Raw genomic sequence first — 17,458 nt, forward strand, 5'->3', positions numbered from 1 at the left:
GGAGAAGCCCACGTCCACGTGTCCCTGTGCTCCTGGCTGGCACCCAGTGCATCCTGACTCCCTCTGCCAGTCGATGTGCAGAACTTCCCTCTCGTGGGCCACAAGGCTGAAATTTTTTGCTTTGCTTCTCTGGCACCTAGCATTGTAATTGACATACAGCTCCTCTGCTACATTTGAAGTCTTTCCCCCCAAGCATGCAAGACCGCCATGGATTTGTATCAAATTGTAAAGAAGCACTGGATATGGTCACGAGCAATCTTATTTCTGTTTCACTTTTCTATCTCTGTTTCAATCTCATCAATTTCTTTGACTAACAAACATTTAAAATAATAGTTTACGTTCCGATGCTTTCATTGTGTTTTTCAGCCCCGTACACTTTGAATGGGAAAGGTAGGGCATGTTTCAAACTTCTTAAGTAGAACTTAGCAACCAAACCAAGGAGCTGCCCTAATGATCAGCTAATTAGGGTCTCTCGTTATATTCAGACACCTTTTTTTAAGCTTATTGGCCTGACAAAGCCATATGCTAGAATACTTCTATTCAGAAATTTATAAATACTTCTATTTCAGACATATGACAGTGCAAACTCTGTACAGAAAAACTTCAGCTTTCATTTTCCCTTCAGACAATTTTCACCTTTCTTAGATCCTGCTTAATCACGCAGAGCTTATGCTAATTTCTGCCTGAAAAAAGGTCTCTAGCTAGTTATTGAATTTCATGCAAGAAACCAACCTCGTCTTCTGTAAGAGATGGATCTTCCTCCCGAGACTTGTAAGACATCGAACTATGCCTCTGTAAAAAAGGAAGAAAGAAAGAAAAAAAAAAAAAGGCTCATTACCAGTCAACAGCGTGGAACCTACAATAAAACCCTCACATTACAATCAATACATTGTATTTTATGGTCATTTGCTCACTAGTTCCATTTTATGGAGCTAATATCCAGCGTACATCTCTGGAGATAACAGCCCTGAGGTTAGTAGAGCTTTTTAATGTATCTGCTCTTGTGCTGACCTAAAAGGGGCAAAAATAATGTAATGGTTAAAACAATCTCTGCTGCGCTGTACCCCTGCCTTTAAACTTCCAATGAAGTAAAGTGTCTGCAGAGGCTTTTGAACAATTAAAAGCGAGGTGCTGTGAAACACTAGCCAGCCTTCTGCTTGATTTTCAGATACACTCCTAGATTACAAAAGAACTCACTGAGCTGGAGCCTTCCTTACGATTACTGTCCTTCCTTCAGCGAGGTCTGGAAGCTCTGCAAGGCAGCGACATTTTCCTCTACCACAAATTGTAGCAACTACGCCGAGGTGCACTCACAACCTTCAAAGCTCACCATGAACCAGCAATGTGCCCTTGCAGCCCAGAAAGCCAACCATATCCTGGGCTGCATCAAAAGCCGCGTGGCCAGCAGGGCGAGGGAGGTGATTGTCCCCCTCTGCTCTGCTCTTGTGAGACCCCACCTTGAGTGCTGTGTTCAGCTCTGGGGCCCCCAACAGCAGAAGGACATGGAAGTAGTAGAGTGAGTCCAGAGGAGGGCCATGAGGATGATCAAGGGGCTGGAGTACCTCTCCTATGCAGACAGGCTGAGGGAGCTGGGGTTGTGCAGCCTGGAGAAGAGAAGGCTCTGGGGAAGCCTTACAGCAGCCTGCCAGTACCTAAAGGGGGCCTACAGGAAAGCTGGGGAGGGATTCTGTGTCAGGGGGAATGGATTTAAACTAAAAGAGGGGAGATTTAGATCAGATACAGGAAAAAAATTCTTTAATATGAGAATGGTGAGGCCCTGGCGCAGGTTGCCCAGAGAAGCTGCGGATGCCCCATGCCTGGAGGTGTTCAAGGCCAGGCTGGATGGGGCTTTGGGCAACCTGGTCTGGTGGGAGGTGTCCCTGCCCATGGCAGGGGGGTGGAAACAGGTGGTCTCTAAGGTCCCTTCCACCCCAAACCTTTCTGTGATGCTGTGATTCTGTGACTTTTATGTCAAGCAGGGCCCTGGCTACCTCACAGCAGATGTACAAGTCCTCCTTACCAGGGCAAGCAGACCTTGCTGAACTCCTGCTCCACATTTTGGAGTTTTATGCAAAATGTCCACTTAAAATATTTCAGACCTCCTCCAGTACAGACCAAGACGGAGAAGTAGAGCTATTTTTAGCACAGTCAATTAAATATTGGCTTCCAGAAATGTATAAGACATACAAGATTTATTTATTTATTTATTTTCCATAGAGACTCATTACAACAGATGCCTTCCTTATTTCATTTTTCTTGGTGGTTTAATTCTGAAAAATTCCAAACTTCAGGCTCCTCATGCAGGTCTCAGGAAGACTCTGACCCAATGCACTCTGAAACCTACTCCTGGTGGAGCTTCCTTTAGGCCTACAATCTTTAACTTCTGTCTTGCTGGCTGGAAAATCTACGCTTTAACCTGTGGTTTGCTCACTCACCAATTAAAAAAAGAAGTTCAAATGCATTTTGGTGTAGCCTTTTATTGAATCTGCAATACTACAGATGCTCAGTTTTTTGTTCTTGTTTGTGGGACATGTTTTGTCTTGTAAGTTTTTAGGGTCAGCTTTGGCCATTAAAACAAATACATGCTAGAAAGAATCTGCAGTGATGTTATTTTCTCTAATTGGTGTGTTTGTAAGCACCGTGTGTCAGGATCCCTTCTACCGTTTCCCAGTCCAGTATTGAGAAACATCCCCAAGTACTGACAGTCCTGTCTGTTTCCCTGGTACACAGCATCCTTTCTTCTAAATGTGGAAACTGTGACACATTGATTTTGAAGGATATCATCATCTTGGAAACAGAAGAAAATACTTGCTCCTAAACGCCTTGTACCTAGCAATTCTATAAATTACATTTGAAGCCTCAACACAAACAGAACAAGTTCTTATTTTCTTTCCACTTTCCTTTTGTTCCTCAACAGCACTGGATTTTTTGCTCGTTGGCTTGGCTGTTGCTCCTGACTCAGGCACCAGAACAAGAACACCATTCTCCTCGGGTGCATTTGCGAGAGATGCTTTGCCCGTCCTCAAGCTGTGAAAGTCTGAAACCAGATGGGCAGCAGCCAAATGTACTCACAGAGAACATTTTTACCAGTGTTCCTGGATTTTCTCACTCTGGAAAGTCCTGGATGAAAAAGAGGATCTGTACTGCTGTATCTGTACCTGGAACGCTGACCAAGCAGTGTGCTTCTTCTGGATCCAGCAGGCATTACCTGGGGGCACAACTCTGCTGGTAATGAAACAGTGCCAGGCACAACCTGTCGCACCAGAACTCCTCTTCATGCTGTTAAACTCTGGAGCAGTCTCAGGCTTGGCCAGCCTTGCTCCCTCCCAAACATGACAGGAAGCAAGAAGAGACACCTATGGAGTCTGTTTAACTAAAAGAGTTACAAATCTAAAATACATTTCCATAAACATCTTGTTCTTGGTTGCCACATCTGAAAAAAACAGGCATTGCTGTGCATTGTGTGAAGAAGCAGAATAGAGGGAAAAAATTATCATCACCACAACAGAAAAACAATCCTGCAACCACCTCCACGTACAATGCTGACAATAATGACATTTATATATTCAATCAATTACCATTTCCAACTCTGCTGCAGCTGTAGCTCTCAAGGACAGGACAGGCGCACGCCTCGATGCATAATGCATGTACCTAGCAGAGGACTTTGGAAGGAGCTGACGCTGCCGAGGCTTAACTCAGGATGACTTTAGCTCTGAATAAATTTTAATTAGACAAACACCTTTTTTCTGGCACTTAGGGGACTGCATGTGTCATTTCTTGATTAATCCTTCAAAACTTGAACCATTTTAATCAATTCCCAGCCCTTGCAGTCACTGACATTGTATACACGGTGTGCTGGGGAGCTACTGAGCAGCAAATGCATTTCCTTTGTATCAGTGACAGGGAAATACAATGATTTTCTGGAAGTCTTTTCACACCTGGTAGGGAAAATGTCATTAGTACTGAAAGCTGCTTCTCTAAAAGATTAATTAGAAATTACATGTGGCCAGAATTTGGAGGGAGAGAAGTGTTGATGAATTATTATTGACAGACATATCTTAATTTACTAGTTAACAAGCTCATTATTTTTAAGAATGTGCACTGGAGAGTCTGGATAAACAATTTTTAGATTTTAAGTAGCCTTCCCTTTGTTCACATCGATACTCTAGGGCTTTATAAATTACATGGTTAATCAGTTATTTAACAAGGTATTTTTCTGCCCTCTGCCTGGATTACTGAAGTACTTCAAACAAGAGAACAAACAGAAGCAAGTAACAGTACCTCAGCTTTCCTATGATTTTTCAGGTATATATTTACATTAAAATGTTGCATCACACCTGAAGGATTTTTGGAAATTTTCATGAATACCTAACATTATTTCATGACTCAGACTCCAAAATTATATTAACCTGTTAAAATCACAGTTCTATTCTTCACAATTACAAATTATTTCATCAAGTTCTGAAAAATGTGAACTTAACAATTTGTGACAACTCTGTGCAATGATTCAAAAGTATTCTTGCAATTAATTCTGGTGAAAAACTAAGACTGGTAAAACAACTTGTTGAAAATGTCATTGCTCTGTTTTTCAAGGATTTCACCACTAATTTGTCCCTAGGCTGGGAGAAAGAATAAGCCACTGAGAAAACACAACTTTTGGCTGTGATTTTACCAGGTAGAAGTTCATTACTCTGTTCATGTGTGACAAACAGAATTCAACAAGTATAAAATCTTGATAAAGTCTTTGCAGCTTTTATGGCTGGCTTAATGGAGATTAGTACTTATTCTTTTGTGATCCTTTTTACATAGCAATTGCTGAATATCAGCTACAAGACCAAAAGTAGATCTTATGTTTCAAAAGTCTACAACTGCATTCTCTCTCCCTCTCTCTTTTTCTGTTCCTATTATATCCTACAGAGGATACAGATGAAACTTTGAGCAGATGCATAAGATGCAGTTAAGTTGAAGTGGCCCAACAGAAGAGAGTCATCTAAAGCTAAGGCACCTAGAAAAAATGCCTCACTCTTCCATCCACAAATCCAGGTTTTACTAGAAAAAAACAAGCGTAAGATTCTGAACAATATATGGTTGTTAACAAAAGCACTGGATACCTATTTTAATTTCTCCTACAAGTATAATACCATTGGATAAAGAAGTACAGTCTTCCTATGTAACTTCTGGATAATATTTGAGAAAAGCTTTATGAACAGCATGCTGCAAAGATCCTACATGTAGGTTCCAAAAACATGAATACATGTTTTTACTAAAGTGTAATGCTGTACCATGAATTTTCCTATTTCTATATTTTACAGTCTTGCATCAATTTGAGTGTGGTTTTACTTTTTTTTTTTTTTTCCGTTTCTTGCCATTTTTTTTTTTGTTATTTAAAAAATATTCCTCTGCCCTGTGTGTTCTGTAGTGATTATCTGTCTGTTTGACAAAGACAAGTAGTATTTACCTTCTCTGGTTCACTTGCTCCTTCTGTTCCTTCTCCTTCTTCCACTTCATTTTCTTGCACGTTCTCATTTTCATCAAGAAGTTTCATGGGTACTGGAGGGGGAAGCTCATCTTCTACATCTGGTGTGTTGTCAAGAGGGCTTTCTGAATTAGCACTTTGGCGACTTTTTTTATTTCGGTCTACAGATGCGTATTCTGCTGATTCAATTCTGCACTCAGGAGTCTGATCCTGACCTTCAGATGCCATCAGTGAAGCTGCTGACTTTCTGTTGCAGCTTCTTTCCATGTTGGCTGCTGCTCCAACATCTTTGATTTCCTTCACAGTTTCATACAAGCAGTCTTCAACTATGTTCTCTTGAGAGGAGCTGTCTTTTAAGACTTCGTAAGGCCCTTCCATTCCAAGACCTTGATCATTTTCTGCATTTCTAGCTGAGATGATGGTTTCCATGGTATTGTTAGGGGGAATACTGGGCAGCTCCCGGCTCTGGTGACATTTTATGGATTTTCCAAGACTGTCTTGTGGATCTAGCAGATCAGAGACAGATGTTTGTACTTCTTCATAAGGCTGGATACAGGCAGTTGTACTGTCCTCTGAGAGCACTAGAGAAAATTATAAAGAAGTATTTAAAACAACCGCATGACTAAGAAAGCTGAATACAGTTTGGTACTCTCTACATTACTCTGTTTCTGTGTCTTATTAAAAAGAATAAATGACAGTAATGCCTGCAAATGCCTAGTAGTCATCATGTTTTCAGTTTAGAAAAAGCTTTCAGTTACGGAGCTTTCTGCACTCAACTGTTAAAATGTCATTCTGACAACATCTTAAATGCTTTGTGCACCCCCAAATCGCTTTAGAGAACAACGGTATTCCCAATAAAGACAGGTTGGGTGTGCAGGTGCAGGCAGGCACTTACGTTCAGCTGGCTTATACTTGAATTGGTTATGTTGAATGCTTGCAGACTGTTCAATAGTTTCAGATGGGGAACACTGCTGGGAAGCCTCAAACCAATTGCATTCAAAATATCTTGTGGGATTTTCCTCTTTCCATTTCCTCACCCTTTGTAATCAAAAAAGAAGGTTGTCCTGCCTTCTCCCTGCCCAGCCCTCACCTTGTTCAACACACTGGCCAAATTCTCCTCTGAATCACACCTTGCCCAGCCTTGTTAAGTCAGCCTCACTGCACGCCACACCAGGAGCTCCTTATTGGAAGGCTGTGCCGTACTTCTCCTAGTCTCACACCACATAATGTAGGTTGACAACCTACTAACAAGCCAGCCATATGCACAAAAGAGACGAGTAGACTTCAGAAAGTAGTGTTAGGCAGAACATGTTATTTTAAGTAGCAGAAGTGGGCCACATGTCACTGTCACAAAGAGAGTATCAGGGACTGAAATTTATGGGACCTCTCATCTTACAGTGCACACGTGTGACATTTACCTGCATTCAGGGATGTATACGTGGGTACATACAAGTGTGTTTCAGATAGTACATGATGTGTTACTTTATAAGACACCATTTCTTTGAAAAATCACTTCTGGACAGCTTTACAGTACAGTTTCTATGGTGTTCCCTTGGAATAATCTACCTATTCTTCCATTTCCTTCAGTGTGTTTGACATCACGACAACAAGTGCTGCTGATGCAACCAGTGCCACTGATGTGGTGGTTGTCACATATGCATCTCTACCTTCAGCACTGGACATGCAGACTCACACAACAGCTCACCTAGGAGCTGTAACCTGACAGAAAAACTCAAGTTGGAATTTCAGGCATGAGATGGTAATCATTGTCTGAATGGGAAACACGAGGAGAAGAAAGGGAAAACATCTTTCTCCATTTGCTTGACTCCTGCATACACCCAGGGAGGAAAAAGTCACATTCAAGTTGTCCTGTTCACATGTCCAGGATGCCTGCAGACTTCCTGAGGAACATCAGGACCAGCCTGGGGAAGCTGGAACATGTTTTCCATTTCTGGCCTTGGCCCTCAGGGACTTCTGTGCTCTGCAAAGAGCTTGTCATAGACAGGCAGCCACCAACAAAACTCTGGCAGGTTGGGCAAAAGAAAAAATAATGTTTGATGGTGCTTCTCCCATAGCCCTGCCCCTGCTTAAAAGGCAAAGAGCAAAATAACTATTAACCAAAAGTATATCTAAAACATAAAATAAGAAATTAAAGCAAATTATTTCCTCTTCTGTGAAAGGGTTGCTATGCAAATTGTAAGCTGAGTAGTATCTGACAGTCTAAAACCTGTCTGATAGTTGACAGCATGCCTTTCAGGAGCAGCTTCTGACAGCTGAATGTGTGGTGACTGGTGGCAAGCAGAAACGCTTCCCCCTTTCCAGAGGGCTTTTCCCTGTCACTGAGTCACTCAGAAATGTGAGCACACCCAAATGCAACAAGTCAATGTACAGGGGCTGTGATGAACCACAAAAACAAAGTTTAGAAATGCCTTTGGTCACTTGTCTCCGAGGGGTAAAGATTTAATAGCTCAACCTCCAGCTTCACAGTGAGGTTGGAGGGGAGCTGGGAGGAGGGGATGCAGCCCCCGGTGCCATGGTGAACATTTGGCTCCCAGCAGCGCTGAACCCAGAGCACGTTTTATTTTTAGGTTCAGCCGAGCAAAATATTTTCCAGTGATACTTGACTTTCAATGTATGTGAATCACTTTGAGTGCTCGGCAAAGCAAAGACTGAGAAAAAAAAGGAAGCGTTGCTCACCCTCGCCATTGCTGAGCGCCCCGTTCTGCTCACTGCTGGGGGGCGGCTCCGTGGCCGAGCTCGTGATGGAGTGGCTGAACACCTCCTTCTCGGAAGGCTGCAACACAAAGCAGTGGGATTTAATCAACACATGGTCAGAACGCATGTTTGCATGAACAGAATCACAATGAATTTCATTCCCATCTCAGGAGAGACTCTGACTCGCATGCACCACTGGCAGGAGGGTAAAATCAGGCTGATTATACTCAAACAGATATTTATGTGTTTACAGATGTTAAAACAAACAAATGTAAGTGTGTCCAGGGTGGTCTCCCTTCCAGACTTTATGGTAATAGAAATTACCACAGCTTCAACCAGTGAGAAGACAGCAGCTGACAAATGGGTAAACTGCACTTGCACTGCAACCCGAATGAATGAAAAAGCAGGAGATATGGAACGACAACACAAAATGCAAATTATTGAGATCAGCAGAAGCTGTAATCCTCTTCCTGTTCGGAAACTTTTAAAATTTCCTGTGTTTAACAATCTCTAAACTTCTGATCTGTTTTCCAGCCTGCAGTATTTTGCAAGGGGCCTGATGCAAACCGACCCCAAGACAACACGAGCTGCCAGGAATAAACACTTACCACGTTCATCAGATTTTCATGATCTCCATTCTGATGTTTGGACTTCTTTTCCCTTAATGAAGAGGCAACACAAAATGTTACTCCAGATTACACTATTCCACAAATGCCAATCATTAATGGCTTTTACACACCTGCGGGGAGCAGAACTGTGATTCACCACAATATTACAAATTTCGTAACTGAAAATTATTTCAGGGACAGGTAAGGTTTCTGTGTAAGGTCACCAGCAAGATAGGGTGGTGATGAACATATCTGAAGAGGTACAGCAAACACACACAACCTTTTTTCTTGTTTAAGGAAAGATCACAAGAAGCAGCATAAGACACCCACAAAATTCATCCTACTTCCACTCAGGATACTAGTTATAATTAACAATAACCACGAGCAGCTCAAGAAGGCCTACAAATTACATAGCAGCAGAGGCTTTTCAAGATGAATGCTGCTTCAATTGTACTTCACGGGGCTCCCGGTATGGATCGAATTTCCCATTTCTACCATTTTGGAAATAAAGCTCTTATTCTGGCAGGTGTCTCCTAGGCAGGACAGACACCTGTAGGATCCTACCCTTTAGAGAGGCTGAACTCGGAGTCAGCAGTGTTTGTGACTCGGCCTCTTGCAGCTCCCTTCGTTTTTAGCTCTCTTCTCTCTGTGAAGGCCTGACAGATCATATCTACCACTGTGGGGTGAGTGCAGGTTGCCTGGCTCCCTCTCAGCAGGGCTGAGCCTCAATGTTTTGAAGGGGCCTTGAAATTTGAACGAACAAAGTCAGTAGAAGGGCCTGTACTTGTGCAATCTCTTGTGGAGAAGAAAATAAGGATAAGGTATAAGTACAAACCATTAATTAATAGCACTGTCTGATTCTTAATCATTTTGGTCTGGATCAATTCCCTGGTCTCCAGGAACAGCCAAAGCAAAGCTACAATACATAGAAATCATTTTCCTTTCCTTTTTGCCTATGCTTTTCTGTCCTGTGAATTGTGCCCACTTCACTTTCTCAATTGATAACAGGTTATAGAAACTTTTACTTCCAGATCTTTCTGCAAAAATGCCTGTTCTCTCAGAAAGCCTGGCGAGACCAATGGTCCAAATGCCAAGTTAAGAATGCAGAACTACATGTGTGTGCTGGAGGGAGGAAGGCATCTTGTGAGGAGGGCATCCTGCAGAAAGACAGAGGGGAGGACAGCAGCTGCTGCTTTACCTGCTTCATCTCACTGCACCACATGCTAAAACGGAGGCATAGGAACACAGCTGATGCCTTTCCCTCAGCAGAGACCAGCACTAACATGCTGCTCCTGTCCTGCAAACCCCCGGGGACAGTGGATCTTCGCAGAAGACCTCTGCTGGTATGGATCTCCCTCCCAGATGACACCAAGATTTGCAGCCCTTCCTCTCCCTTTTCCCTGCTCAGATCAGCTCTCCCTCATGGTTTGTAACAAAGCTTTGCCACATGTGCAGTTTTTCAGAGGGAGAAAGCAAAATTTTTTTGCTTTTATTTCAGCAGGAGATTTTTCCCACTCCTCCAGCTAGTTATAAAGCATCATTTAATACTAACGCTGGTGTAAAGAAACTATTCAGAACAGATTATTGTCTTTAAAAATGTTTTTAGCTAATTTTTGTGTGCGTGTCTGTGTGTATGTGATCTACACCCAGAAGAATGCACAGAGCCGAGCTATGCCAAGGGAATCCAGCAGTGATGTACAGGATGGGTGGTGCTAGAGCAGAGCTGGCACTGCCACCTGGCATGGCATTGCCATCAATGTCCATGACAGCACCTAGCAAGCTCTACAGCCTTATTCCTTCACACCAAAAATAAATTCTTAGATTATTCCTCTACAAGAGAAAAAAACAGTATGAACTGTTTAAATTCAGGTTTGCTCTGAAAACAGATGTTGTGCTGTCAGGCCTGAGATCCCAAATAAATCACCCCGAGGGTAAAAAGCTATCGTAAGCCAACCCACAGACATGCCTGCGGGTGCAAAAGGCAGGGTATTGTGAATTAACTTATCCCTCTGAGAACACAGAGTGACTACTTTGCATTAACTTACTACAATGTGGTAATTTATTTCTGTACCTAAGTCCTCAGTATTTCTTGCTAACTAATTCCTCAGGAAGCTAATCCATGCAGTACTTGATTTGAGAAGTGTTATTGCTTCCTAAGCCCCCAAGACATACCTGTTGCAGCTGGAACAGAGGAAGATGAGGAAGGTGAGGAACAGGAGTGTTGTCACAGCTGCCAGGCTTCCCCACAGGATGATGTGGACCCGTCCACTGCTGAAGAAGCCACCGTCTGGTCCCATGATACTAGCAGGAGCTGGTGTCACTTGTGGATGGAGAGGTTACTCCTTGGAGAAGGCTGGCATCTGTGCTGAACGCAGCTTCTGTTTCTGCAGAAAGAAGAACATCTTTGGAAGTTAGCACAGATTTTGAAGATAATGAATCTGACAACTCCAAATCTGACAGGAGAGGTTTTCAAAACCAGATCTTACAAAAAAACAGTTTTGACTGCAAGACAGCCAGCCAAAGATATTTTCAGCTACGTTTCTGATGGTGACATAGAACAAACTTTGTCAAGTATTAACACAAGCTGTTATGTATCTACAATCTCAACATGAATAAAATGTAGCACAACATCTCCGTACTCACACTTTGAAGAAGAAAGTTTATAAATCCATTTCAGGGACCAGAGCAGTCTATTTTGCAATGTTCTTTGTTAACTTCATTGAAAAGTGAGCTTTCAAAAACAACAACTTCTGCAAAGTTAACACAACATAATTGCAGCAGGACTTTACCTCCTTCCCTTGTCTCCTGCCTCCATGGGATTTAGTGTTTCAAGTACAATGATAAGAAAGTTAGATAAGATTTTAAAAGAAATAATGCAAAAATCTTTCTCACAGCAGATCAGATCTAATCTTTTAATCTGTTTCTATGTGCGATACTTATTTTCTTAATAGTCGGTCTGAAGAGTGGTCTGAAGAGTAGTAATATTGATTTTTATTTTTTTGCTTTTCTCCAACTAAATAGACACCTAAGATAACAACTAATGAGAAAAATAGACACGGTGTTTTTTAGAACTTGAACAAACACAACTTTTGCTACAGCACAGCAGCCCCTGCAGACACTTCCTGGGTTAACAGTATTTACAATCCATAAGTTTTGTTATTCAATATGTTCTAAACTCTTGTACATATTGTTAATATAACATACTGTCGACATATGGCAAAATTAAAAAAAAAAGAAAAGAAAAAAAAAGAAAAAAAATCTTTCATTCTGCACAGCTGAAGATATCTCTTTCTCCATAATTTAAAAATAAGTAATACAATTGCAGACTTTCAGCCTTATTTTGGGATTGATAAACTCTCAGGTAGAATACAATGGTCAAGAAAGGAGTAGTTATCTTATGGGAATAAAAAAAGCATCCCAAACATAAGACTGAATAATGACTTAAATCAACACGAGTTACTTTCAGATTTTCAGCTACATTTCTGATGGTGACAGAGAAAAAACCTTGTCAGATATTAATACAAAATATACTTTAATTGTATGTATATATTTTTGTTTATGCAAGTTTATGCATATCAAATATGTATGTACAAATGTATATATATTTCTACAGCATCAGAAGAACATTTTTAAAATAACAAATTCAATTTGGTACCAACATCATATCTGTATCAAAAACCACTATGTCACCATTTTGTTACTAAAATATTATGAGAAAAAAGTTTAATTTCTAGAAAAATGCCTGTCACATCAAAGGAAATCTGTTGAGTCAGCAGAATAAACAAACAAGTTATTTTACTATGTAGAAAGTAATGTTTCTGTTCCCATGCAAAATTGGTTCATTGATTTCCATCATGCAGGATCAGACTTCCAGACACCTTCTAAAAAGAACCAATTCTAACCAATTTCTCCATGGTGAAAACAAATTTTAAGTTATTAATGATATTGCAGTAGCTTGAAGAGGTGAGAAACAAACATGGAATTTATTAATTTTTCTGAGGCATTCTAGCCATGTCCAATTTACCCTGGTTTGCATTTGTTGTGGGGAACAGAGAATATGAGGAATAACCTGAAAAAGACCAAAAGATGTAGAAGTTTATGAAAGAATAAAAAAGTTGCTGGTCCTAGGAAGATAGGCATCAAAGCATAGTTGAGTATTTCTGGTTTGGCCAAGTAACTGGAAAGTCAGATAATCTGTAACTTTACAAAACCCATAAATACAAAGGATGGGGAGGGAGCAGCAGGTGTCACATGTTGTCCAAGTGCTGGATGTGTTTTACTCATAATTTTGAGTAGCAGTAAGTGCCCAACAGCATTTTAGTTGTCTTCTTTCTTAGTTTTCTCAATAAATAAGCATATAAATTTAGAGAACATGAATGAGGAAAAATAAAAATCCATATTTTTTTCAAATATTAGGCAAAAAAAGGTAAGAAGAATAGAGATTTCAAAGTATGTTTCTGAAAACAGAAATACGTGGGTATTTGCTTTTTGGAGCAGGCATAAAGTTGTCTTGAATGATATTTACTCTGAAGAGCAATACTGTTCTCCTCTCAAAAGACTAAGTGATATGCCAAAAGCTAACACAGCAGAAAAAGTTTCTCTACATATAAGGCTGCTGGCCTTTAAAAACAGACAATGTTGGAGCTAAGGAAAGCTAAGGATGCATGGTGTAAAGACACACAGGAAAGCTGCATCCCTTGAAAAACTTCAGCACAGTTAGGAAGTTGTGCGATGAGCAGAAGCTTTTTAAGCTGAGCTTAAAAAGAAGTGAGATCACAGAGAGAGCCAAGGGAGAGAGACGTGTGAGTGCCAAGACGTGCAAGACTGAAGCCAGAAATGAGAAACCCCACCAGGCAGAAGCCAAATGGAGGAAAGCAAATGACCAAGGACAGAAACTGTACTTGTTCTGCAGTGAAAGGCCAAGAATGCAGACACCAAAGCTTTGACTGTAAATTGAGAGAAAAAGGTCAGAAATGGTCAAGTGCTGTGGCATTTCTAGCTCCTGGAGGAGTTTGGCATCTGTGCAAAAGGACCTGGAAGCTGCTCAACAGTTCTGCTTTAAGTACAGAACAGCAACAAGTAAATATAATTACAATACAAACAAAGCATGTATATTCACCCGGTGTTGAAGACAGCACCCTTCTCAGGCGGTGCCATCAGAGGACTCAATCCTACTGTTCAATGCCTCCCAAACTATGAGGCTAAAACAGTTTTCATTCAAGCAGGTGCATTTGACACAGAAAAGCTTCTGGAAGCTGGACAAGCACCCACCACCTACCATGACCAGCCTGGGACAGAAACCTGACAGAGGACAGTGAAAATACAACGGACTCGTCTGCTTCCACTTGGGCAATGCCTGGGCACTAAAAGGTTAATGTGCGGTTAATATAAGGGATTTTGGAGTTGCTTCAGAAGCCAGTTTTAAGCAGAAACTTACTTGCAATCATGACTATGGAACAATAAGCAGCTAATGTCAAAAATCTCCGAGACACCTGAAATGGTTAACTACTGCTTTCACAATAAAAAGTTATATCGTGCTGCCCTCTGGTGAGGCTTTCTGTTAGGGGAAAGGTATTTGTGCCTGCTGTCCTCACGGCTACGGCTCGTGTGATGGTGCTTCAGAGGTGAACAAAACCCTGCTGCTAAGGATGGAGTTTCACAGAGTCTGTCATCTGCCTGGCTCGAAAAAATATCCTGATACCACCCTTGAAAGACTGCCAGACTTGAATAGCTTAACCTTGCAGGGAGACATTGCTGGGACAGGATAATGGTCAGCTGAACTGACTTTTTTCAGTATGTGAAGATCTTTGAAGATGATTTCTGTAGTTGCACTCTTTCCAGAAAAAGGCAAGGGTATCTTTCTTCAGAAATCTCAAGTTACTAGTGACACCAAAGTCGTCGTCATCGTCGTCGTCGTCGTGTCCCCCCCCCCCCCCAAAAAAAAAAAAAAAAAGACTAATAAAGACAGACCTGGGGTACCTGGATAAGAAAACTTATTTCATCTAGGGCAAAGTGCCAATGATGGCTTGCGTTCACATTTCAAAATCATTATCAGTTCAGAAAACTAATTCTTACATTATATTGAACAGAATTTCTCCTTCTTGTTGGAACTTTCTCTTGCTTTTTAGACATCAATATTTACCATTAGTGGAATCTATACAACAAAAAACACCCATAGCCATTTCTACAAAATTACAGTTAAATGCACAATTATGTTTGTAGTTTCAGAAAGAGGGATATTTCACTAGATGACCCGCACTTTTACTGTGAATAATGTGTTGTTTTTCCTTACGAGTGCTGTAGGGATAAAGCACAGCTCAGGCATTTCAGAGTGAGGACAGAAGGGTACAACGTGCAAGCAATTTGAACGTGAGATATACAAAAGAGCGTGGGAAGGCTGCAATTTTTGGGAGTGCATAGAGTGAGTACGTCAGCTCATGAGGGAGCTGCTGCAAAAGCTTGGATCGAGACCTGGACTCCTTTCAAGCCTGGGGATGGCCAGATCCTGTGCATGCAGACCCGGTGGCCTGGGAGGCACAACAGGAGATGGCAGCGTGTGCCTGTGCCCACTGCCAGGGCTGAGGCTCTCCATGGGCACTTCTCCCACCAACCATCCCTTCAGTGTCCTCTCACTGCTTCTGGGCTTTGCCACCATTTCATTCATGTCCTGTTACAAACCACGTTAGGCCCACATTTCAATCAGCTTCCATGGGGAAATGGGTGGGAAAAGCCAATGGCTCCGCATTTCTGGTTTCCTTCATGAATTATAGATAGAGTCTAGGCAAGGGAAGAAATTGTTCTGACAACTGAATGACTTTGGATGTGAAAACCCAAACGCGAGAGGACAGGAGAGACACTGGGATGGCTCAGGATCACAGCTCTCTGTCCTGAGCTGTCAGACCAGGAGCTTCGTGGGCCTGCCCCTGTGTTGAGCTTCCCTCTCAGGCTGCAAGGCCTCCTCGCACTCACTTCTCCTGCCCACTTCTCCCATTGCCAGTACCTCCAGTTACTATGATAGCATCCCTAAACTATAAAACAGTTTAGTCACATCATCTGGGTTGGAAGATCTCCTCCACCCTACTAGTGCAGACCTAGGAGGGACTGGGGAGAGTGGGGAAGAAGGCCTTGGAGGTGCGAGTATCATCATGGATGTAGCTCCCTTTATCCTTTAGTGCTGTCTGGAAGTGGCTCCTCAGTGTTTCCTTTCTGCAGCTTGCCACAGCTGGTGGACTCCTGATAGCAAAACTTCACACAATGCCCAAATTTTGGGATGCCATCAAGGCTGCGCCTGCGCCTGCATGGGCAAAATAATTCGGCCAAACTTTTCACAGGTATCTCCTACTGAAGATCCTGGCACGAAGTCTGAGAATCAGAATATAGGGGGTCCTTTTGACCTCATGCCCCTATGCTAGAAATCCTCCTATTCTCTCAGCACTCCTACACCACAGGATGTGCCCACCTTTCTACCCAGCCTGGCTCTTCTCATTAGCTCCCAGTTCCTGTCTGCTCACTACCCACTTCTGTTTGCTGCCTGAGGCAATCACCTCATTTATAAGTAGCAAAAACAATGCTAAGACAGCAATAAGCATGCACGGGTACCGAATAAAGTAAGTACAAAGATATGGAAATTTTATCAAAAAGCAAAAATTCAGATAATTCACAGGCATTTCTACATTAAAATAGATGACACTAGAGAACAGCCTGAATACAAAAACATTATCCTTGCTTTAAATTGGTGCTAGGTACTTAAGAGTAATTGCTCACTATTAGATGCTTCTGGAGACAACAGGTGACAGAACTGCTGTTTACACTGAGGTCCTGCTTGCAGAAACTCTCCCTACACCACCATGCTACCGGAATCAAGACTGAGGCTTCTGCAAATGCACCATAGAAAAGTTGTATGACCAATCTGTGCTAGTTTTTCTGCACCTGTCTTATGGTGTTTCAGCTTCTAGTTGATTATATTTAGAGCCAGTACTGAACTATGCAAACATTAAGACCAAGATCACGTTTTTCAGTGTCTAATGTATTTCACTTTTGGGGTTGGTGTGCACTAAATCAGAACAAATCCTTCCCTATGACAGATTAACGCTCTCCTAGTGCAGTTGCATTTTGAGCTACTTGGCTTGGCAGCACCCATGTAACTGGAACAGTTGAAGACAAAAAGACACGTCTTATTGCAAGCAGTCGGGAACTGCTACAGCAGACCAGATGTGCACATAATTAAGGGCTGGTCCTGAAAGCCTGATGCTGGAAGGAATTACTGACATGGACTATAGCACTGCTGTAGGCTGTCAGATGAGCCTTGCTGAGGCTGTGCATGCCGTAAGCCTTCAAAAAAGCTCACGTTTCTGCTTTGTGAAACAGCAGAATGATGAGGTCCTGATCTAATCCCCCACTGTATCTACTTTTACAGAAATCACTGCTGGCTTATCAAAGATCTGTGTGTGCTCTATAACGCAAAAACAGACCCCAGACAAAACCGAGCAGTCCCAAATTACCAGTCACTTTTAACCCCTTTTAAGCATTAACATCCCCCAAAGAGAAACCAAGTATCTCTGAAACCATCTATCTGAGGCACCACAGAAATCATTTAAAAAGGCCTGTGTCTCAGTAAATGCTGACCTACACTGCCACCTGCATTCAACCCACCCGTGCC

General features: G+C 41.9%; 1 protein-coding gene across 3 annotated transcripts in view; it reads right to left on the reverse strand.

Moving 5' to 3' along the window:
- The window catches only part of PAG1 (phosphoprotein membrane anchor with glycosphingolipid microdomains 1), a 108,690-nt gene that overhangs the window by 10,589 nt on the left and 80,643 nt on the right, over positions 1-17,458 (reverse strand). For all 3 annotated transcript variants that reach the window (XM_068672166.1, XM_068672167.1, XM_068672168.1), the window contains 5 exons: positions 10,972-11,183; positions 8,800-8,851; positions 8,174-8,270; positions 5,459-6,057; positions 733-792 (listed from right to left, as the gene is read on the reverse strand). In XM_068672166.1, the coding sequence (XP_068528267.1) occupies positions 733-792; positions 5,459-6,057; positions 8,174-8,270; positions 8,800-8,851; positions 10,972-11,096 (933 nt within the window). In that variant the 5' untranslated portion in view covers positions 11,097-11,183. The remainder of the gene's footprint in view (positions 1-732; positions 793-5,458; positions 6,058-8,173; positions 8,271-8,799; positions 8,852-10,971; positions 11,184-17,458) is intronic.

The sequence above is a fragment of the Anas acuta genome, chromosome 2 (assembly GCF_963932015.1).
Source record: "Anas acuta chromosome 2, bAnaAcu1.1, whole genome shotgun sequence".
Lineage (NCBI taxonomy): Eukaryota > Metazoa > Chordata > Aves > Anseriformes > Anatidae > Anas > Anas acuta.